Raw genomic sequence first — 22,749 nt, 5'->3', positions numbered from 1 at the left:
CAAATAAATACAGATTGTATATAAACTGTTCTTCTGGCCTGTCCTGATGGGCGGTGTACCAGAGTTCCTTCTTGATCTAGGTTAACGTGCAACAATACACCCGGGTAAAATAAGAGATAATTGTACTACGTCCTTCCAATCCACTCTAGTCGAATGACCCTCCACCTTTCCTCAACGCACCGCTGCACAGCGTCTGGTCCCTGTGTACACCTGAGGGCCCCTATCTTGCAGAAACAGAATCATCTGTCTCTGTCCATCCCAAGCACAGCCAGACACAGCACAGGAGGACCTGTGGGACTCAAACCCACGTCATACCATCCCAATGTACTCCCTAATGAAGTGTTGATGTGACTGACCCAGAAAAGGGTGAACAAACACACGCACACACATTCACACACGCACACACACAACAATTCTCACAGGAGAAAAGCCATCAGCTAAAATCTGAATATGGGCTTATCTGGTATATGAGTCTCTGTTCTGCAACTCCCCAGTGTTTCTCCCAGTTCTGAGGAACATCTCTCCACACAGAAAACGTTCACATTCATCACACAGAATTGTTCGACCATTTTTTGGTATTTGCAACCCACCTTGAAATGTTGTTTCCTTGCGAAGGCTGTTGTCATTTTCATACATCACAGCCCCTGTGGGGACTGGTGTTTCACTACTATGCTCTACTGGACATTAAGAGTCCCATTTGGGAGCTCTTCATTCACTTGATGCGTTATTTAGGGCTGGGTAAGCAGGGTGAACATTGCAAATGTTTCAACAAAACGTTTTTATATAAATACATTATTTAAATGGATGTATTGAGTAATGGATCAGTTTGTGAACCAAAGCCCCATACTGCTTAACGACACAGGATGTTAATTAAAAATACATGTGTCTACTGTAGAACACTCATCTGCTTTTCACATCCAAGGTCCTAAACAAAAACAAAAAAGTATTCAATTGAACATTTTCAATGTGCAGTGTGCAGTGTGCACACACACACCAACTATCATAAAGCAGAACACATTAACGTCCTATTTGGGATGGAGGAAATTTGTGTTTTTCTTGATTCGCCGCCATGTTCATTTAAAACCCCCTTAAAAACAATAAAACTGTAATGGCATCATTGTGGTCTGGGAACCAAACGTCTGTCCTCGCCAGATTCTATCTGAATTGGCTTTTTGTCTGTTTCTTATTTCCATTATACAAAGAAACCAAACCACAGCTGCATACTGTTCGTGGAGTGTGGCTTGTTGCTACACATATAGATTTGATTGTATCTCACTGTCATGCTACAGTAACCACGGTGAGAAGGTGATAAATGGTTCATGGGTGTCACTCTGTGCTAGTATGATGGTATCAGAGTGACAGGAAGATGGCTAAAACGCCTGTATTTCTAAATTAAAATGTTTCTACTTGGTTGATAGATGGATTATCTTGGACAATGTTAATACAATGATGAGCAGTCTTATTAACGAGGTCTTGGTCACAAGTGACCAAGGTTATAGATGACTCCTTACAAATTGATTGTTACTGGGGAGCTGGGGGTTGATTTGACCTGCTGTCCCCAGACCGCTCACCTCCCAGTCACAGCCCTTTCCTGCTTCAATAATGGATGAAGGAATATTATGTGATTCAGGAACAGACGCGGAAAAAAATCACTTTGGCATCCGCTGGATGAAGTGAAGGAGAAAATGGAATGTGACGTGGCTCTCTCTCTGCTTATTGCCCTTGGGTGTGAGTCATTCCTTATAGGAGCATGGTGGTCGGGACATTCGTACCACAAAACCACACACAGCATCCTCAAAAGGAAATCTTCTGAAGACACTTCACCCCCCTCTTGATCTGACGTAAACTAGTCCCAGGACTTCAATGAACAAAGGATCTTTACAGTTTACCACTATTAAAACATATTTATCCAAAAATGTACATAACAATCCTGCACAGAAACAGTTTGGAGACGTTGTAACATGCACAAACGGTTTGTCAAAAGTATTTTTGTTTTGTTTATCTGCTCAAGAGTTGGTGAAGTTGGGCACCAAGATATTGTGGAACATCCAGTACACACATGCATGCAGTCCCCACCCTCAACACACACGGATTCTCCCATTACCCTCTGTCTTCACAAAATAGGAAGCAGGAACTGACATTCAGCTGGTACAATGGCCCAGCTGCGTGGGTGGGAAGTGATCGCAAAATCTGACTTTACAGCTCATCCATCTTTCACAGGAACGAGTCTTCTCTTTGTCTTTCCAAAGGCTGGAGATGTACATCGTTCATACGAGTCATGGGAAGCATCCTGGTTTAGGAGATCTGTGTTTCAATTCCGCTTCACACCCATTTTCTCTCTGTATACATGTATTATTATCTGCAGCCTATTCAGCCGACATACATATTGTGCCAGGCACTAATGAGGTCTTTGAATAAGGCCTTTTCTCCTGTGGGGAAAAACACTACGTGAATTCAGTTTTGTAAAATCTATTTACCCTCTATCTACCCAGGCTAAACAATTAAGAACACGCTGGCCAAGACATGGGGGGGAAACACATCAAACAAAGCCAGACGACTAGAACAGGACATTGTCTTTGTCTCTGTTGGCAACAGTAACAACACAACGGTCAGTAAAAAACTGAAACTGTTACTCAGATCAACAACTTACCCAGATGAACTCACTACAGTTTAGCTTGGGGGAAAGCTTCTGTTTGGAGTTGCCTGGAGTCTAGATCATCCTTGTACTGGATTCAAATTCACCAACCTCATTTCACAAACCTCAACAATGCAAATGGGAGATTAGTGACACATTTGCCCAGGCAGATAGAATGGCCATTTATGTTGAATGTAAGTAACAGTGTCAGATCGAACACTTAACCTCGCATTTCCACTGCCGTGTCCCACGAAAGCCACTCTTCTTTTATAAATGTGTAATTTGAGTATCTGGTTCAAAAGCTCATTGAATGAGTCTAACTACATATACCCGGAAGCATTGTTGGCAGAAGGTACATTATAACTTAATACTACATCATCTTGGCACACCCATTTCTGTCCTCAAAGGATCAGAATAGAATTCCCTACTTTACAAAGCTAAAAATACTTAACCAAGGTATTATCTGTCCTCTTGTGTGAACGCTACTGTAATGACATTTCTGCAAGATGGAGGGAAAGAGGGGTCTTCTCATCAACCCAAGGACAAAAAACAGGACACTTTTCTAACAGATGATGAGGGTGTTGATGTATCTGTGTTGGACAGAGAGATGTGATGGAAGAGCTGACTGCCTCTCCTCACACACAGGAACAGGTGCAGATTCACAGGGTGCCAGGCTACATAGGCTGTTTATTTAACCATCTTGGTATGTATGTGCATTAGTAATGTTACAAATGACAAACTGAGGAACTATAAGACAAAACTCTTACAAAAAGACATTTGGGTATATTTAAGAAATTAACACATTCTAATCACCGAATGGATGTTAATCATAAGACTACAAAATAAATGGAATGGTCATTTGATAATTCAAACATAGTCTCTTATAAAGTTTCTCTATAACGTAGAAATGAATATAGCCAGTCTAGTACAATCAAATTACAGACAAATTAGTGTCCCTAAAGATCTTTTTTTTATGTGCACCATTACATAAGAATACAATAATATATAAATGATATAAACTACTCAATGCAAGAAAGAAGAAAAGTGCATGTGATTTCAGATATGTAAAATTTTCTGAGCTAAAACAAAATACGTTTGGAGATTAGTGCGAGTTAAGTGGTACGGTAATCAAAAATACAGTACAATATGCAGGGCTAATCCGCCTCAATAATACTCTCATCAACAGAAACACTTTATCCCACTGAGTCCCACCAGGTGACTCCTCCCCTTCCTGTCAGACACTGCAGAGAGGAACAGCGGGAGGAAGAAAGAGGGAGGAATGGCGACAGGAGCAGAAGGAAAGGTGTAGAGGAAAGGGAAACGTAGACCGAGGAGAGTGCAGGGGAAGAAGAGAACTGAACAGGGAGGAGGAGCCGAGGGATGAGCTGTGGTCTTCATTTGCCAGTCCTAGAGCGGAGTCTTCTCTTGATGATCAGGCGGTCGCTCTCCTTCTCCTCTGGGTCTCTGTTGATGATCTGGGACAAAACAAGAAAACGGCGAAACATCAGACTACACACGGGGGTCGGTGAGGACCTGGTTATCTGACACACTCGCCAGACCCCAGCCTCATCGCCGAGGAGTGTCCTGCACCTGAAAACCCAAATCCCCTCGAATGTCTGAAGTCATGGCGGAGGTAGCTACTGCCGTGCGCCAGGGCTGTGGATGTCAGACACTGACCGCGTGGGGCGGCAGGTCCATGGGGGACGAGATCTCGGGGTGGTACAAAGCCCTTTTGGGCTTCTTGGGTCTGGCGCTGAGGGACGACCCCCCGTCTGGGTCTGGAGACCGCCCGCTGACGAGCTTCATGATCTTTTTAGCTGAAAAGAGAGACGGGGGGGGTGGGGGGGGGGGTAAAAGCTTTTAGAAACCCGAGCAGTCAATCACCCCCCTACGCTTGTCAGCAGAACAGCTCTGTGCCACAGTAGGTACTCAGTTTGTAGTTGTGTCCACAGTATAGTTTATTAGGCTTTCCAACCCTTGCTGCCGAACAGGTTGGGAGAGCTGTGGAGGAAGTCTCCTATCTTCTGGAGGGTCCCCTCCTTCCTGCTACGAAGGCTGGACTGGGAGTCCTGGAGCTGCATGGAGCACTGGTGTCCACTGCTGCCAGCTGGAGATCCCCACTACACACACACACACACACACACACACACACACACAATGAGTATGTGACACAGGGATACATCTAGACTTCCCTCATTGTGGCGAGTGTGTATCAGTGTGTGTGTGTTTCTCACCTCCTCCTGGTGAGGGGCCAGTTTAGGGGTCAGTCTGGTTCTGGTGTTTCTCCGGTTTTCGTTCTCTACCTCATCCTGTCACACGAATACACACATACAAACACAAAGAATGCAATGTGAGCCGACTCCATCTTAAGAGATTCTGTCTGATGCTAGAATTAAAGGAGGAATGGAAGGGGACATGTTGTTACTTGCATTAATTAGTAGAAGTCTCATTTCATCAGTCAAGAACCCTTCTCTCATCGTGATGACAGGCCATTATGCCAGAGCCCATTACCACAGGAGAAAAAGCCAGATTCTGATTTTTAGGTCGACTCATTTGAACCCAGCCATCAGCAAATCAGCTAGCTGTATAATTCATGCAGATCAGCCTAAAAGTCTCCTGACTGACATAAGAGAACAAAACAGAGGCCCAGAGCTGACAAAAGGCCCTGTTGGTTACATTATCAGTGTATTCCTTCTTAACCCGTGTGCTGCCTTCGGGTCACATGACCCAAAGGTTCATAACAAACCATCGTTGTGTTTACCCAATTTTACCCAATACAAAAACAAATACAAATAATTTTCTTTTAACCTTTGCAATGTGGGGGGTCTGAGACAGCCCAACAGTTAAAAGAAAATGCTTCACTTTGTTTTTGTATGCGGTAAATTTGTCGCAATACGACGGCGGGTCACAATGACTGATGGGTCAGAATGACCCGAAGAGAACACAAGGGTTAAATAAGTGATCTGTTGTTGTAGCTTGAGTGACAGACTAAGGCTGCTTCCACCACCCTTCCCTCTGATGATCCCCCCAAGGACCTGCACACTCACTGCACGCGACACCACGTCACGGAGACCACGCCAACCTCCGCACGAACAACAGACAGACCGGAGACGAGAGGGTGAAAAGGGATGAAGGGACGAGAAAGAGGGAGGAGAGGGATGACGGGACAGAAAGGGTTGGTCAGCACTCGGTCAACACACTGATTTGATAAGGAACCCCGTGTTGTCGTTTTTTAAAAATTCGATGTCATTAAATGATCTTACTTGCGGAGGTGGCGGTCGTTACCTGCCCTGTGCTTCCTGTGCGCTACAGCTGACATGATGGAGGTGTATGGGCGTGATTAAGATGGATGATTAACCGGCTAATGACAAGCGGATGAGTCAAGGATGTCAAACAGACAATGGGGCACAGTACCTGAGCGGTGTGGGGTTTCTTTTTAGATTTAGCGATCTTGTTGCCTTTCTTCCTCGGAGAGAAAATGCTTGGTTAGACAGGGCAGGAAAAATCAACGCGTATGAATTCTTAATCGTACAGATTTTTTTTTTTTTTTTTATGGAAATTGTAAACAACTCGGTTGCTGCAACACTCATCCACGGGAGAAAACGATGTGGGGGCAACAGAAAACTAGTGAGCTCTCCCAGAACCAGGGCCTTAATTACACTGCTCAAGTTCTCGTGAAAACTCCCTGGGCGAAAACGCTTTGATTAGTTGCAACCATCTTAAAGGGTGTAGGATGATAAAAATAAAAACAGCTATGTGAATGCAACATTTATAAGTTGCAGCTCGCTGAAGTCTCGGATGTGATCCGTCGTCTTCGAACTTTCACAAGAAAAACATATCTTCCTTCACGTGTTCATTTGAATATATAAAAAACAATCCCTTCTTTGGTGTTTTGGCTGAAAGCCCACTCTTCTGAATAACACAATTCAACCATCTAAAAATCTTGATTTACAGAACACTTGTGGATTAAATGCCGGTGGGGATGCCCAAGCCTGAGGAGACCCACAGTGACCCAGTCACACAATCTTCTGGTGTGTTTGTCCTGTGATGAAACAGACTGCATTCCAGTGTGGAAGAGAAGCCTGCTGGAGTCTGGACCTGCTCTCTGAGCAGGGGAGTAGACCAGGACCTGGGGTTGTTTACAGCTTGCTGCCCTAAAAATGCTAATGTGTGATTAAAGTTGTGTTGGCTGAGACAGAGGGCTCGGTGCTGGGTCTATGAATATGCCTGAGAACCACAAAGCTCCCTAGACACGAGTGCTTTCGTTAGCCCCTGTATGAGGGTAAGTGCAGGAGACATCCGTCACGTTACTGAGTTTCCCACCATCACTCAACACTCCTCCCCCACGTCCCCCTCCCTCCTCCTCCTCCCTCCCTCTGAAAGCCTGGCCGTCAGCAGGGTGGCGTGCAGCAGGGCAGAGAGGAGAAGTCATTCATGGAATTACTTTCGTCTCAAGCTGCAGAGGTTCGACCCCCATAAGTGCTCCTCCTCCTGATCCTATGTTGACCACAGGCCAGACTCGCACAGCCACCACACCAGTGCAATTAACTGACAATATGTATATTAGAATCTCACCTCATGCATGTCATTAGATCTTCGATATAATCTGTTTCTGTCATTTCATTCTCTTGCAGCTCTGCTTTTACAAGAAAAAGGTATGTATCTAATCTACCATTCTGCCTATGAGCAGGATCATGTAATAGCTAGAGAGTGAGCAGCCCTCAGTTCTGTAACCAGACGAGCTACATGAGCTCTTAACGGCCCTACATAATGCAGGAGAGATCTTGGAACAAATCACAAGAACGTAGACCGTGGCATGGAATTACTGTGGATGCTAATTCGTTTTTAAGTTGCTGCTAATTAGTGCTTCATGACTACCTTCTCTAAGCCTGATCAAGACACCTCTGTCATTAAGCTGCGAAGGGTTCTGACCTTGGGTTGCAGGGGATAACACGTTCGCACATTTCAAACAGCCCCGATAACAAAATCCATGTGTCAACCCAAGACTGTAATCATCGCATTCAGTCCATAAGCACACAGCGCAATTACGGATGCACAACCCGTGAGGTGTCGCCTGATGAAAAATCAATGGTGGAGTCTCCGCGATCGTGGGGAGAATCGCAAAGTAAAGTCGCTCATCAGCTACGGCCCACTGTGCCCTCCGCCAGGTCAGCCTTTGGGGGGCAGAATCAGGACGGACTGCACCGAGAAGAGCGGTCAAGGCTTCTCAAGCTGAAGCTGAGAAAATGACTTTTTGTGGCTGCCATATGCACTATTCGCCGGTGCTACATGGTTGAATGTATGTGTGTGTGTATGTGTGTGTATGCGTGTGTGTGTATGCGTGCGTGTGTGTGTGTGTGTAAAACCAGCACCTTGTCCGGCTCTGTGCTCTTCCTCTTGCGTGCCGAGCGGGTGATCTTGACGGTGACCTCGTCCTGGCCCTGCCGGCGCAGCGCCATGCGGTTGGGCTGCAGCGGACTGAAGGAGATCTCCAGCTCGGGCTTGGGGAAGCGGCTCGTCCTCCCGTTCTCCGTGGAGATCTGGGACGAGTCCAGCACCGAGGGGTTCCCCTGCGAGACGCAGAGATGCTGATGTAACATTGCGTAATATCACGCCTGTCCTTTTAATTGACCTCATACGGGACCACACAATACCAGGACAACATAATACTGTCGATGCACTCAATTCAGCGGAGGAAAGATATTCAAATTTGTGTTTAATGACCCATCTCAAAGCAAGACCCAAGGGATCTTATTTTTACACTTGTAGCCTGTTCAAATGGGAGGTGACAAGATAAATGAGCTCCTGGTGCAGTGTCAGGGGACTGGCACGTGCCTGTGACTGACGGCCGCCTCAGAGTCCTACCTGGCTGCTGCTGACTGAGGTCCTGGTGCAGCTGGCTGCTGGGAGCTGTTGGCTGCCTTCGCTGAGGGGTGTCATGCCCTCGCTCACAGGCTCATCGAGCTGGGTCTGGGAGCGGAACAGAGAACCACAGCCACTTAGCAACACAGGAACAGAACACATGTCACTATAATTCCTAGAAAAGACATATGCTCAGACAGACATATATGTGACCTAAGGAGCCATGTCTATTCTGCGATGTTCCATATCTATCCTGTATCAGTGTGATATCCTGTATTTACGCCCGGGGCATCTTTCCTGCTTGTGTGGCTGTGGTTGTGAACCTGGTCTCAGGTGGTTCTCTGAGCGTTGCTGTGGCCTGAAGCGACTCCTACAGACTGCTCACCTCGGCCCCTCTCTCTGACAGAGGGACCAGCAGCCACAGCTAGGGCTGCACAATTAATCGCATTTTAATCACAATCACGATTTTGGCTTCCCACAATCAAATTTGTGTGATCGAGCGATATTTAAAATGCGTCATTCCGTTCATAGTATCAGAGTTTTTTGTTCTGTTATTTTTGGCTTCCTAAAATGTATTAACACAATGTAAAATGGAAAATAGTGCCCTGTTGAATTTTTGCTAGATTTTCTTTATTGTTTTATTAATTTATTTGTATTTATTCTTTAAGGAGATGCACTGAATTTTGGTGAATAAGAGGACCTATTTTATTTTGATGCACATATTTGTAAATTGGCAGGAATTGTAGCACAATATGAATGTGAAAGCAGTTATAACTAGAGAGGGTACAATTTCTGGGGAAATTGTAGGGTGTGCTTGCTTGCATCGGTTGCACAGGGGTCCGTATTTCTGTATATTTTATATAAAAATGCATACTTATTATTTATAAAGATTACATAGATTTAAAAGCATATTTGTTGCTGCTCATTTACAACTCAAAATACAAGTGAAGTGTAGAATGAAATAGATGTCTTCTCATTTCCCCTGCAAGAGGCAGCCTCATAGCTGAATCAAAACGAATAAATTTGGCAGACCGGTGTAAAAATTGACCTAATCTCTATGATTTAAACGTCCTTTTAAGTTTTCCCTTCTCGTGATATTTTCAGGCATTTATCCTACTCATTGCATTCATTCATTAATAAAGAACCCCCTTTGAAGATTATTCTACGACGTTACCGGCAGTAGAAGATGGAATCGCGATTCAAACAGTACCATCTGCTAACTGAAAATATGCCCCCAAAAACGTAAATAAGCTTGACATTTATTTAGTGGAAAATTGCTCATTGATAAAAAGCTCACTGGTAGCGACCATTGTCAGTAACAACGCAAAATGCGATATAGCCCTGTGTGGAGAAGGTGCCCTGGTAAATTCTACTACGGTACAGTACTAGACTACTGCTGTGTTCGTCTTGGTACTGTAGCGATTGCGTTGGTTGAATTGGATGTAACGTTCCATTGTACGGTTTAGGCTGAAATTAATTATTTTCATGAACAGATTGACAACGTTTAGGCTGTGGCAATGAAGTTCAGGTTAGTAGTTAGATAGACTTTTGATTTAAGTAAGGGGAGTGCCGAACATGTTCTGTCGCCGTTTGACTTCCTAAACAGCTGTGTAAGTTAGATGTTTTTGTCGTGTGTCTCGCGTAAGCTACAGCGTTGCAGTGAGCTACACTGGTTTGAAACCACAGGTAATAATAATTTCACCAACAAATCGTTTACTAATGTCAGAATAAATCCTACAACGAAAATGTATATGTGAGGAATGTTTATTTTAACGATTGAAAACAGATAACGCTACATCATAGACCACTGTAGTATGTGTTGCCCGGGCAACACAGGCTAATGTCATGATGCTAATACTTCAGTGAAATAGTAGACTACTGTTTCCGAAAGTAGATGTACTTCCTTAATAATATCAGCTTATACTGTACATTACACATCACAATTGTGTGTCATATCACAAAGTAAAATGAGTAAATAGTTATCACCCTGGCCTCTTTGCTTGTGGCGTTTCTGCAGCTGCCTTGCAGTAAAGCTATAGTTAGCCTAGCTATCCCCCAAGTTAACAGATGCGAAACGAATGTTCTGCCAAAGGTAGTCACGCGTGTTTTCGTGACGTAGTGACGTTAGTAACGTCAGTGACTGTGGCTAGCAAATTAGCCACCGTTAGCTTCACTTTTCGCCACAAAAACTTAACTTAAGCCCAAACCATGCAACTGAACGTAAATTCCAATACAAGCAACTCAATCGCTACCAAGACGAAACTTTTGACACCTACGTTGTCTATGTAGGCCAAATATTGACTGAGTTTTAGGGGGGCAAAAATAAAAAAATAAAACTAGAAACGGCTTTTCCTGCGAAACAGCAGTTAGAATGCTGAAAACCTGAATGGGGATAGCTGACCATGCTAAAAAAGCTGAAAATAGTGAAAATTTAGTAGAAAGTTATAAGCTGAAGCTTCAAAGCAACCGAAAGGTATTTTTGAAAGGGGCTGGAGCAGCATTCCAACAATGATTTGAAAGGATTTACCATTACTTTTAAAGGGAGAATAATTTGCTCAAAAACCTTTATATTTTAAAAAGTATAAAAGTGAGAAATGAGAAAATACCCGCAAGCTGAAATGAATTTCAAAAATGTGTGAGTGACACAAAAGAGGCAGTGTGGAAGCTGAACTGCATCATCTTAACAAAGCTAAGAGCTAAAATAGCCTACAATGTGGGAGAAGCTGAAAGCTGAACTGCTAAACAGAAGAAAAAGTAGGCTAGCTAGTCGTAACAAGAATATTATCGTTTTAACAGATTAAATTATAGTTGGGATAGTATTAGCAGTAGCAGATGTAGCCTATGCGTTTACTCGGCTTTCTTAGTTGGATTCAATGTGTTGATGGAATGAAACATACAGCAGTAGGGCCGATACAGGAAGACACGGCGACACTTTGTTGCAGAAGGATGATGGTGCAAGTTTTGTCCGTGGAGCATACAACGATTAATAAAAAAGAATCATGTAGACGTGTTTATTGAAAGGCTGCTCTCGCTTCAAGGCTCATAGCTGAAAATCTGTAAATGTGAGCTCTTAAGTAGTTACATTGGCTGAAAGAGGACAATTTTTCCTACATTTTAAGGTATAACTTGTTTCTGTAAGTTAAACTATATGAACGTTAGAGGAATTTGTTTGACAAATTAGTTGAATATCAGAAAAAGAGCAGAGTTGCTGCTCATTCATAAAAATCAAGAAGGAGCAAACATTTTAATGTATTTCAAACTGTCATAATTCAAAATTGGCTGAACATTTGAAAAAGCTGAATCATTTGGGAATAGCTGAATGTCTTGTGAACATTTTAAAGGTTGAATGGTGTCTCTAGCTGAAAGTAAGCTGAAGTAGTTACGTTTGAAAGAGGAGGAAGCTTTTTAATGATTTGAAAGGATTTACCATTACTTTTAATGGGAGAATAATTTGCACAAAAACCTTAATGTCTTAAAAAGTATAAAAGTGAGAAATACCAAAAGTCATAGCCATCATCTCCTGAAGGAGCTGAACGTTTTGATACAAAAGTTGTAGGAATCGGTTAAAGTATGCAGAACGAGTTAAAGGCCAAAAAACGGCGGAAGAACTAAGAAGTTGATATAATAATAAATAATAATAATAAAGAGAAACAGGAAAACAATAGTGAGAATGCTTAACAGCATTCTCACAATAAAGAGAAACAGGAAAACAATAGTGAGAATGCTTAACAGCATTCTCACAATAATAATAATAATATATATGTGAGAGAACAAAGGTTGTGCTCTCGCCGAAGGCTTGAGCACACCCAATTAGCCTATTTGACAATAAAATTTGTTTTGGTTAAAATCCACAAATAATCATGATAATTAATTGTGATCTCAATATTGATCAAAATAATCGAGATTATCATTTTGGCCATAATCGTGCAGCCCTAGCCACAGCTCACAGGTGCTGCCGGCACATACATTTTTCCAGAACGATATTATGATTTAAGACTGTTAAAATACAACTAAACAGCAACATTAAGAGCTGAAGAGTGAAGCTGAGGAACAGTAATCAACACTATTGTTTCAGAAAAAGAAAAAACGTCTGGGTCTCTCAGCACTCTGGTGATGATCTCTACCACACTGACCTCTGGTGGTTGAGATGAGTTACTGCAGGAGAGCGAGGCGATGAGTTTGTCCTTTTCAGCGTTGCTCGAGAGGAGCTTCTGCAACTGGACCTCCAGAGCCGCCACAAGGGTGTCTCTCTCCATCCTCCACCTCTCCATGTCCTGCTCCTTCTCATGCAGCGTGGCAGAGAGGGCCTCCTGCAACACACACACACACACACACAACCTTCAGATCTAGTTTAAACTGTGTATCTACAGCAGTGACAAATCATGGTCAATCAAGCAATTGTCTTAACATACAGTACTGGAGGCTGGGTGTTAAAGCAAAGCTTTATTTTCACACAGCTTCCTATTTTTTTTTTTCTTATGGCAAGAAGCTGACAGTTGTGGCTTAATAAGCCCACTAGGGGACGTCAATGTTTACCATTTGACGTTGATGCCTGGAGTTTTTTTCTCTGTCCTCTGCAAACTTTCTAATTTCCTGGTTCCTCTTGTCCTCCGTCTCCTTGGCCTGGCGAATCAGAACCATCTTCTCCTCCAGCCACTTTCTCCTGTCAGCCTGGTGCTTCTCTGTGCTCAGCTAGACCGACAACACACACAACAGTTAGAACTGTGGCTTGCACACATACAATCATCGTGACGCCAGTGCGATAAAAAGGGCAGCCAAAAAGTATCTCTGTAAAACTCCTACCTTCAAACTCTCTTGAGCCCGAGCTGCTTCCTGATTGGCTAGTTTGAAGTCATCTGATCGTCTCTCTCTCAGGGAGGGCATGACTTCCCCAGCATCCTGGTTCCCCAACAAGCTCCTCAGTTTCCCAACCTCTGGAAACAAGAAACATCAACCGATGCTTGAGCTTGCTCTGGACGTTTATAGTTGGTAGGAAACCCACGTGAGTGTGTAGACAGCGTATCTCACCGTCAGCGAGGGCCTGGATCTGATCCTGTCTCTCCTCCAGAACCTGATCCAGCTGCTCCTGGGTCTCTTCCTGCTCCACCAGCGCCAGCCGCATGTCCTCCATCGCACGCTCACCAGCCTGCAAGTCTGCACACAAGACACACACACAGTTACTCACAGAAACCTGGCCTTAACTGCATCATACAGTTTTGGGGTTGCACAGGAGGAAACGGGGTGAGGGATGGAGCTGAGAGCAGACGTGGGTCTGGATCCTTCTGAGAGAGCTACAGGGTGGGCCAGGTCCCGGTACCTTTGCAGGCCTGCTGGTAGAGCTGCAGGCTGTCGTCAGGCCGGCTGTCTGTCCGGAGGTGCTGGATGGTCTTGTCTCTGCTGGCCAGGTCTGCCTGAAACTGCTTCTTAGCTTTTTCCAAGTCTAGCAGCTTCTGGCGCAAGAATTTCTCCTCATCACGCATGGAGCAGATCTAGGGAGGAAGGGCAATCAGCAGAAAGCCATTTAGATGTTTATAAATGAGTGTGAAGGAGTTGGGATGATTTTTGGACTGGGTGGGAATACTAAGTGTGAATTGTACCTCTTTTTGAACTTGCTGTATCTGTTTCTTGGAGTCAGCCAGTTTCTCCTTCAGGTCAGAGGTGTCGTCCTCTTTCCTCTGCAGGTCTAAACTTATGCTCTTCACCTTATCTGAGTCCAGTTTGGCAGCCTCCTTCAGTCTGAGGCAGAAAAATACATTGATGACCCGACGATATACAGTAGTTATTACCAGGCACAGTTAGGGTGAAATTATACTGATGAGATATGAATGACAGTTGAATAATTAAATTGGGAACCGCCTCAAGCAAGGGGAAAAGGACACATTTTGGAGATTTGAAGGTCTTACCTGGAGACCTCCTGGGCTTTCTTCTCCAGCTCGGCATTCTTCTCAGCGATGGCCTCCTCCGCCACGGCCAGCAGCTCCCGCCGTCTCTCCACCTCCCTCCTCCTGGCCTCCTGCACCGCCGTGCTCTCCTCCTCCTCTCTGCGCTCCTGCGCCTCCCTCAGGCTCCTCTGCAGTCCTGTCACCTGCGCCTGCTTCTCTGCTAGCCTCCTCTCCACCTCCTCCTCCTTCTCAGCGAGTCTTCTCTCCACCTCCTCCTCCTTTTTAGCTAGCCTTCTCTCAATCTCCTCCTCTTTCTTTGCTAGCCTTGTCTCAATCTCCTCCTCCTTCTCAGCCAGCCTTCTCTCCATCTCCACCTCCTTCTCTGCTTGCCTTCTCTCCATTTCTCCTGTAGGCAATGCCAGCTGGTGGCTTTCAGACTGATTCAGGGCAGCTGTGGTAGCCTCTTTCTCAGCATCCCGGGCACACTGCTTCTCTTCCAGGTCAGTGACCTTTAACCTCAGGGTCAAAACCTCAGCCTCCAGATTAGAGTTTAATCTGCTCAGCTCCTCCTTCTCTGCAGAGCTGTTGCTCTTAAGGACCTCAGCAGCAGCCTCCTCCAGCTGTGCCTTCAGGTGGTCTGAATTCAGCTCTTGTTCCGCAAGTTTCTGCTTGAACTCCTGTAGTTGCTGTTCGGAGTTTAGCACTTGTGGGTCGAACTTTTCTTTGAGCTCTTTTATCTCGCGTTCGGAGCTGAGCTTGTTTTGGGCGAGCTTCTGTTCAAGATCTTCCAGCTGCTCTTCTAAGGTCAGTTGTTGTTCTTTTAGCTTCTGTTGTAGTATCTCTACCTGCTGGTCTGAAGTCAGCTGTTGTTGGGAAAGCTGGTCTTTAGCCTCTCCTAGCTCCTGTTCCAGCGTTTGGACCTGCAGCAGTCTCTTCTCCCTCTCCTCCTGGGCCTCTGAGAGCTCCTTTCTGACAACGTCTTCCTGGCTTCCTGACGACACTTCAACCACCTCCGATTCCTGCCCCAGCCGTTTGACTTCCAGGGTCAAGGTCTCAATCAGAGCGTTTTTATCTCTGAGCTGGTGGTCGTATCTTTCCAGTTCAGCCTGCAGGTCATTCAGGGTTTGCTCAGCTCTGGTAGTCTGGTTGATAACCTCCTCCTTCTTGAGTGTAACTGCAGCCAGGGCCTCCTCTCTCCCCTGTGTTACCTCCATGAGGGCAGCCAGGGCCTCCTCTCTCCCCTGTGTTACCTCCATGAGGGCAGTTAGGGCCTCCTCTCTCCCCTGTGTTACCTCCATGAGGGCAGTTAGGGCCTCCTCTTTCCCCTGCTTAGCTTCAATGAGGGCAGTTAGGGCCTCCTCTCTCCCCTGTGTTACCTCCATGAGGGCAGTTAGGGCCTCCTCTTTCCCCTGCTTAGCTTCAATGAGGGCAGTTAGGGCCTCCTCTTTCCCCTGTGTTACCTCCATGAGGGCAGTTAGGGCCTCCTCTTTCCCCTGCTTAGCTTCAATGAGGGCAGTTAGGGCCTCCTCTTTCCCCTGTTTAACCTCCATGAGGGCAGTTAGGGCCTCCTCTTTCCCCTGTGTTACCTCCATGAGGGCAGTTAGGGCCTCCTCTTTCCCCTGCTTAGCCTCCCGTAGCTCCATGGTTAGCTCCCGAGTATGCTGCTCCTCACCCAGGTGTTTTTCCTGCAGCTCTCCCAGGCGTTCCTCCAGCCTGCCACACCCCTCCACGCCAGACACCATGCCAGCAAGGGGGGCTACCTGCCCTTCCTCCTCCAAGAAGTCCTGCATTTCATCTTGCAGTCCGTCTTCCTCCTCCTCCCCAAAAGATCCTACCAGAAAGAAAAATCCACTGATTCATAAGAAATTGGGTGCGTTCATGAGAAAGTAACATTTCATTTATGATTGTGTTGTTTCAGATGGACATGCATAATGTAAAAGCTTCTTGGAAGAATGTCATACTAAGCAATACAATTCTGTGGTTGAAAAACTAGGAATGAAAACAAAAAGGTACCATCACTCCAGTAAATATACTGCAAACTTTACAGTATCGAGGTCCTTCATACAATATCTAGAGGGACTCGTATTTGTGTTTTGCATGATTTATGATCAATTGATTCAAATAAAGTTATTTTGGGGGGAAATTTTATAAACCAAGCCCACAGAGCAAAAGAAAAAGAAAGAAAAAAAAGAAAAGAAAAAAAAAATATCTTTATTTAAACATAATACATACAGAACAACTACCTTTAAAAGATTTAAAAGGTTTGTTTGTGTGTGTGTGTGTGTGTTCAGGTGGCCAGCATCACTTCTTCCAGGAAGACAGTCTCTTTCTGGGGCGGAGGAATACACGTCTTTGGGCGGGGTTCTCCTTCGCATTTCCTCTCACCCCAACAAACGAGGGCAGCCCCTTCCCCGCGACCGGCACCCAGCCCGTACCTTTCTTTAGAGGGGGCTGTTCCTCCACGTTTGACTGCCCCCCCACCTGCCGTTTGCGGCTGTCAGTGCGAAAGCTGGGCCTTTCCCTTCTGGAGCAGGTGCATATGCTATCCAGACAACAGATCTCCTTGGAGTCCAGGATAGCCTTCTGTTAAGTGCAGGGGGAAACAATTAGTTGTTTTTTTGGGGACAAATATTTTTCCTTAACTTTCAGTTTGCGACCCTCTTTAATACAGTGGTTTGAGGAGAGGTGAACAATGCTGTGTCGTTTTGATGTTCCCGCAGGAACGAGGGATGCAGCTGGGTGGAGAGGGAGGACAGGGTTGTGTTCTTACATCCTTGGCAGCAGCGTCAAACTGCAGGTCCATGGTGGTCTGCAGCTTAGAGATGGCCTCGTCCTTCTCATGACACATCTCCATCAGCTCGGAGAACTTCTTCTCCTGGGCCTCCAAACTCTGTCAGGGGAGGAGGGACTGATGTCACCATGCTGCACTGCACGGTGCTTTGGATGGATTTTTTTGTTTTTGTTTAATTTTACACATCATTGTATGTTTGATGCAATAAAGTCAACCACACCTTTTTTGCCTGATATAGTTGCTCGTTTGCCTGCTGTGCTTGACTGCAGTAATCCCTCAGCTCTGGAAGACGAGGGTAAACAAATGACACTGAACGTTGCATTCAGCAGTTTCAGGGCAGGTGCCTCATGGTGGGTGTATCTGAAAAGCAGTGACTGATTTTAGCCATTTGGTTGGTTCTTACCAGTGGTTTTGGTGGAGAGGCCCTCCTGTGCCTGCTGTAGCTGTTTAGACAGCTCTGACACCCTCTTCTCCAGGTCAGCCATGGTCTCAACACTACCAAAGCTCTGGGCCTGGGAGCTGTGCTTTCTGTTCTCTCCAAGACAGGTGTGGGCATCATGGGCATCCTGCCTGATTCCTGCCAGGTCACTGCACATGGAGTCAATCATCCCATCCAGGGAGAACGACATGTCCTCCTAGAGGAAGCAGACAGAGGGATACTAGCAGGACCTCTGGACAGGAGCATAGAGGAAGGAGAAGGCCTAGGAGTCTCTAGGAGGGGGGGGGGGGGGTGTCTACAGAGATCTTAAGAGAGCTTTAAATGAAAGCTAAGAATCCCAAAGGAGCACAAAATAATAACATTCATGGGGGTCTCCATGTCTCTGCCTGTCTGCTGGTGGCATGTACAGGCGAGTGTGTAAGCTGCATTACTGTGGTCGTGTCTTTCTGGTTGGTGTTCTTGGTGACCAGGTTCTTCAGGATCTCCAGCCTCCTCTCTGCTCTCTCCTCGATGATCTCCTTTTCTCTCAGCAGACGCTCGCTGATGACACACAGGGGTCAGGGTTACACAGGGGTCAGGGTTACAACTGGAGAACGTCTCGAAACCCTGACACCACGTCGTCACGCGATGGGGAAACTGATCGAGCCCCAAGCCATCATGAAAGTCCTCAACTCACTTGCAGTCTGTCTGTATCTGGGAGAACAGCTCAGAGAACTCTTTGGAGACTTCTTCTCGTACGCGCCCCTCCAGAGCTTGACTGTCAGCCCTCTCCTTCCGTAATAGCTCCTGCAGCTCTTCCAACAGCGCCACCTGACTCTGATGAGCGGGAAATACATGACAATTTAATTTACAGGACAGGAACTGTCAAGTTGATTAACATTTTAGTTAATTATTTTTTAAATGTGACATTACTTATTAAATTATGTTGGCTAATTTAATTACATTAACAAATAAATAAATCACAGTTAAGACTGACCATGTATGTCAGTTTATTGACAATAATTTCATTTTTTTCATCATCACTGTCTGCCTTGTGAATGGTTTCTTCCATCATGCTCTCTTCATCTTCCTCCTCCTCCTCCTCCTCCTCCTCATCATCATCATCATCCTCGCTTTCCCGCAGATCCTCCAGGCTGGTCTCCCAGCCGACCAGAGAGCTCCTCCTCCGGAAAGCCGACAGCTCCTTCCTGTTTGCGTTGTTGATGATGAATGAAACCTCCCGGGCCGACATCTTAGGCAAGTTGGGAATGGTCTTGGTGGTCAGGACTACCACCTGTGAGATGGCAGGTCACAGGAAAAGTCCAGATTAATCAACTCACGCGGCACATGACATGCTCCACAGTATGTTCAGAGCCAGCGAGGACACACAGACACACATGCACACACTTTTTGAGCCACGGCTGAGAACTTGAGCACGTTGAGGGTCTCATCATACGTGGAGGCACACTGGTTAATGTTGACGATCATGCAGGCCTTGCCCCGGCCACAGAAGAAACCCTGCAGGTAGTGGGTGAGCTTGCTCTCCCTGAAGGGAACGTGTTGGAGCAGTCTGTGGTGCAGGGAGAAGCGCAGAGAGGCACGTAGGCAGCAGCACATTAAAAAAAACGATTAGACATGGGGTAAAAGCTGGGTTAAACCGTCTGCATAAAGGCACAGGTGGTGGTCCTGAATGGATAACACCTACTTGGCCGTCTGGTTGTGTCGGAGCGCGTTGATGCATTTCCCCAAGATGAGCATGGAGGTGTTGATGTTTCCCGCCTCTTTCAGACGCTCACCTTTGTTCTGGGTTTTGGCGCACCTTTCAGAGCCAGCCAGGTCACACAGCGAGAGCCTGTGGACAGATCCTTTGTTTTTTGTTTTTTTTCGACACTTTTGAATTTCAATCGGTGTTCTCCCATGTAAGAGATGGAAGGCCCCAAGCACTTACTCGCTTACTGCACTGACGCGTGGAATTCCAACGTCTTTGATTCTCAGGACGCGGATAGAGAATATGCTGTGACTGAACGGCAAAGAAATGTGACAAACCGGGTGAGAATTTAGCTGTCCATCATCCAAGATGGACTTAAGTCTCTCGGAATCCATTCTAAAGTGTTGCATTACCTCCTGCTGGAGAGGTGGTTGAGCTTGGTGCTGGAGAAGCTCTGGTTCCTCTTGCCCAGCTTCATCACCTTGTAGGCCTCCTCTGCACTGTTCACCTGCACCCACCGCAGGTCTGGAAGACACGCGTGCACAAGCAAACACGCAATTACAAAATGCTTGTACACTGCTTGTGTGAAAATACATGCCCTTCTTTCAAGGGTTAAGAATGGAATAGGGTTCATTCAGAAATTCTGCAATTAGTTTTTGAGCTGTGACACACAGGAAGTTGGGAGGAGCTATATCAGAACGTGAAGGGGGGGGGGGGGGGGGTGTTACCCTTCACAAAGGAGTTTCCCTTGATGTCCTGGGACAGCTTGAGCGTGGTCCTCTTCAGGGCCCCTGAGGGAACAGCCTCCAGCAGGTCATGGATGTTCTCATTGTAGATCTCACAAAAGGACACCCACACAGAAAACTTGATGTCTGCATCCAGATCCAGACTGAAGCTGTCATTAATCACAGTGCCCTCCGCGTCCAGCAGGGTGGAACCTGTCAGCAGAAACAGGGAACATTGTTTTCCAGATCAAGCGCTATGCAACAATGGGGAATGTCAAAAAGCAGGGACACAAACGAGATGCAATTTTTAGGAGGAACACACCTTCCAGGCTTGTCTTGCAGGTTGAGTTAGCCATGCTCTTGTGGGCATCAGTCTTCAGGAAAAGGAGCAAAAAGAAAGAGGACATTAGGAATGAATCATCAGTGATGCGATGCCAAATGAGACTACCGCTCCCTCCCTCCCTCCCTCCAGTCACCTCCTTGAGGAGCCTGAAGAGGTTCCTCTTGTTAGTGGCCTCCTCGCTCTCTTGGTCCTTGGTGAGTCTGACGAACTCTCGGCAGCGCTGGGGCTTGATGTTCATGTGATGGTAGATGCGCTCCTCAATGCTGTTGAAGATGATGTTGAGAGACCTCGGCAGCAGACCCACATTGGTGTCTGGACCTGGGGACAAGAGAGGAAGTAGGGGGCTGTTTCAGAGAGTGCATCTTCAGCCTTGATTGTGCTGTGTGGCTTTTACCTACTTAAATTAACTGCACTTCAGGGAATTAAAATGGTGGTTTCAACCGAGACATGGAGTAACAACCATAATGTTATGGGGGCAATTTACTTTCTAAGCTGTTCAAATATAAACTTATGTGGGAAGGTTCTAAATGCTGCTTTGAGTCTGAACTAATAGGACTATTCCCTCCCTTTGAAAAGCACAACAGAAACAAACAAGTACCATGACGGCCTTTTCAGGTTTTCAATCTGCTTAGATGGGAGTCGGTTGAAAGGCTTGGGTTTCACATTGCTAGCATTCATTCTCGACTGTTTTGGCTTCTCTCTCAGTATTTGTTTGGTGTGAGGCAGCCTTGGTCTAGGGAGTTTACAAAAGGACTGTGATACCATCAATATCATGGAGTCAGGTGGCTGAGCGGTGAGGGAATCGGGCTAGTAATCAGAAGGTTGCTGGTTTGATCCCCAGCTCTGCCAAATGACGTTGTGTCCTTGGGCAAGGCACTTCACCCTACTTGCCTTGGGGGAATGTCCCTGTACTTACTGTAAGTCGCTCTGATAAGATAAGATAAGAGCGTCTGCTAAATGACTAAATGTAAATATGCCCAACCTAAGAATGTGAAGGTCTTGCCGGCGTTGGTGACTCCGTAGGTGAAGACCAGAGAGTTCCCCCCCTCCAGGACGTCTCTCACCAGGCCCTTCACAGTGCCGTCAAATATCTCCCTCTGAGTGGTCTCTGGCCCATACACCTGAACACAACACGTGGGAGGAATATTTGCTGATTATATCATTTAAGGATAAGAGACATATCAACAAATCCCAAAGACTGGTGTGGGGGATACAGGTGAGAATCCCTAAAACAAACTATGTTTTCACTTCACTTGAAACTGACCTGTGAGAACTGAAAGCGCTGAGCAGTCTGCATGTCTGATTTGTCACTGAGTCTGGCTGACAGTGAAGCTCTTGGAGCCTTGAGTAGTACTGTGTCGGGGACTTCAATGCCAACACAATCCTGCAAAACACAGACATACATAGAGGGCATGTGTTGATAAGCATTCTTCATAGCTTACAGGTATTTTGCAAAATAGTCAATTTTGGTATATGGTATACCATTTATACCTGTGACTCGCCATTTTCAGTTTCTGTGGTCGTGAAAGGTCGGATGCGGAGATACACCTGCAAGTGTTCCCTCTCTTCAATGGAAGAGTCCTAAATTGAATACTTGATTAGCAGTCATAATAAAAGATACATCTTCTTCAAACACTGCATAAATGATCGCACAAAATGGGTTTTGGCTTTACAATAGTATATTTCGCTAGTTAAACCACCTGGGAGTCCGGTCGGTTGAGTGGTATCGAGTTGAACTCTGAGAAAAGGTCTTTCTTCAGGTCATCCACTAATATGTCCACTGCCTCCTCTCTCTCCAATTTATTGTTGAAACATGATTCCATCATCCTAGAAAAGTGAAGTACGTTTGTTTACTTCTGAGGTAGCTTTTTCTAATTCCGGATCCTTGTTTCGTAATAAAATATATAATTGGCAACTAACTACAAGCACTACAGTACAGTACTCGTAGGCTAGATAAATAGAGCTAGCTAGCTACTAGTAGCCCTACTACTGTTCGCCAGTTTAACGTTATCCAGCAACAATGTCAGCTAACGCTTATGCTTAGCTTCAGATAAAAAATAGTTTTACACAATATATAAAATATGTGTGTCTGTAATTTAAATTGTAAACCTAACCAGAATAAATCTACCCACTTTACATGTGTTCCGAAACATTGAACACAACAAAATTCCTGGTCAAACTGTCTTTGGCGGTTTTGAACTTAACCAATCACAATGCTCCTGGAAACGCGTCAAGCGTCAGGCGCCAAGTTGGACAACAGAACCGTATTATGTAAGAATAGGCTACAGACAAAGCCTTTTAGGCTAGTATTAGTTGAACGCCAATGAACTGGTGCAGATGTTTGTGAGATCTGACATTTTGAACTGCGACAATGTGAAATACTTA

At 45.5% G+C, this 22,749-nt stretch overlaps 1 protein-coding gene across 2 annotated transcripts; it reads right to left on the bottom strand.

The window, feature by feature from the left end:
- Positions 1-3,302: 3,302 nt before the first annotated feature.
- Positions 3,303-22,601, bottom strand: kif20ba (kinesin family member 20Ba). Of its 2 annotated transcripts, XM_062464120.1 has the most exons (33): positions 22,497-22,601; positions 22,065-22,191; positions 21,856-21,945; positions 21,629-21,748; positions 21,347-21,485; positions 20,498-20,682; positions 20,344-20,395; positions 20,025-20,234; positions 19,710-19,821; positions 19,537-19,608; positions 19,294-19,440; positions 18,996-19,158; positions 18,586-18,882; positions 18,286-18,425; positions 18,041-18,149; positions 17,574-17,805; positions 17,391-17,452; positions 17,150-17,269; positions 16,815-16,962; positions 14,401-16,210; positions 14,095-14,233; positions 13,815-13,986; positions 13,526-13,651; positions 13,301-13,431; positions 13,034-13,189; positions 12,631-12,807; positions 8,501-8,605; positions 8,008-8,205; positions 6,050-6,097; positions 4,870-4,944; positions 4,611-4,755; positions 4,313-4,452; positions 3,303-4,110 (listed from the first exon to the last, which is right to left on the bottom strand). In XM_062464120.1, exons 2-33 carry the CDS (start codon positions 22,188-22,190, stop codon positions 4,030-4,032), a joined length of 6,027 nt encoding a protein of 2,008 aa, XP_062320104.1. In that variant the 5' UTR covers position 22,191; positions 22,497-22,601; the 3' UTR covers positions 3,303-4,029. The 2 variants fall into 2 exon arrangements, with proteins under 2 accessions (XP_062320104.1, XP_062320105.1); XM_062464121.1 differs by lacking the exon at positions 6,050-6,097.
- Positions 22,602-22,749: the final 148 nt, after the last annotated feature.

The sequence above is a fragment of the Osmerus eperlanus genome, chromosome 6, assembly GCF_963692335.1.
Source record: "Osmerus eperlanus chromosome 6, fOsmEpe2.1, whole genome shotgun sequence".
Taxonomy (NCBI): domain Eukaryota; kingdom Metazoa; phylum Chordata; class Actinopteri; order Osmeriformes; family Osmeridae; genus Osmerus; species Osmerus eperlanus.
The sequence above is the reverse complement of the archived record's forward strand: the minus strand, read 5'-3'. Positions and strand labels throughout refer to the sequence as shown.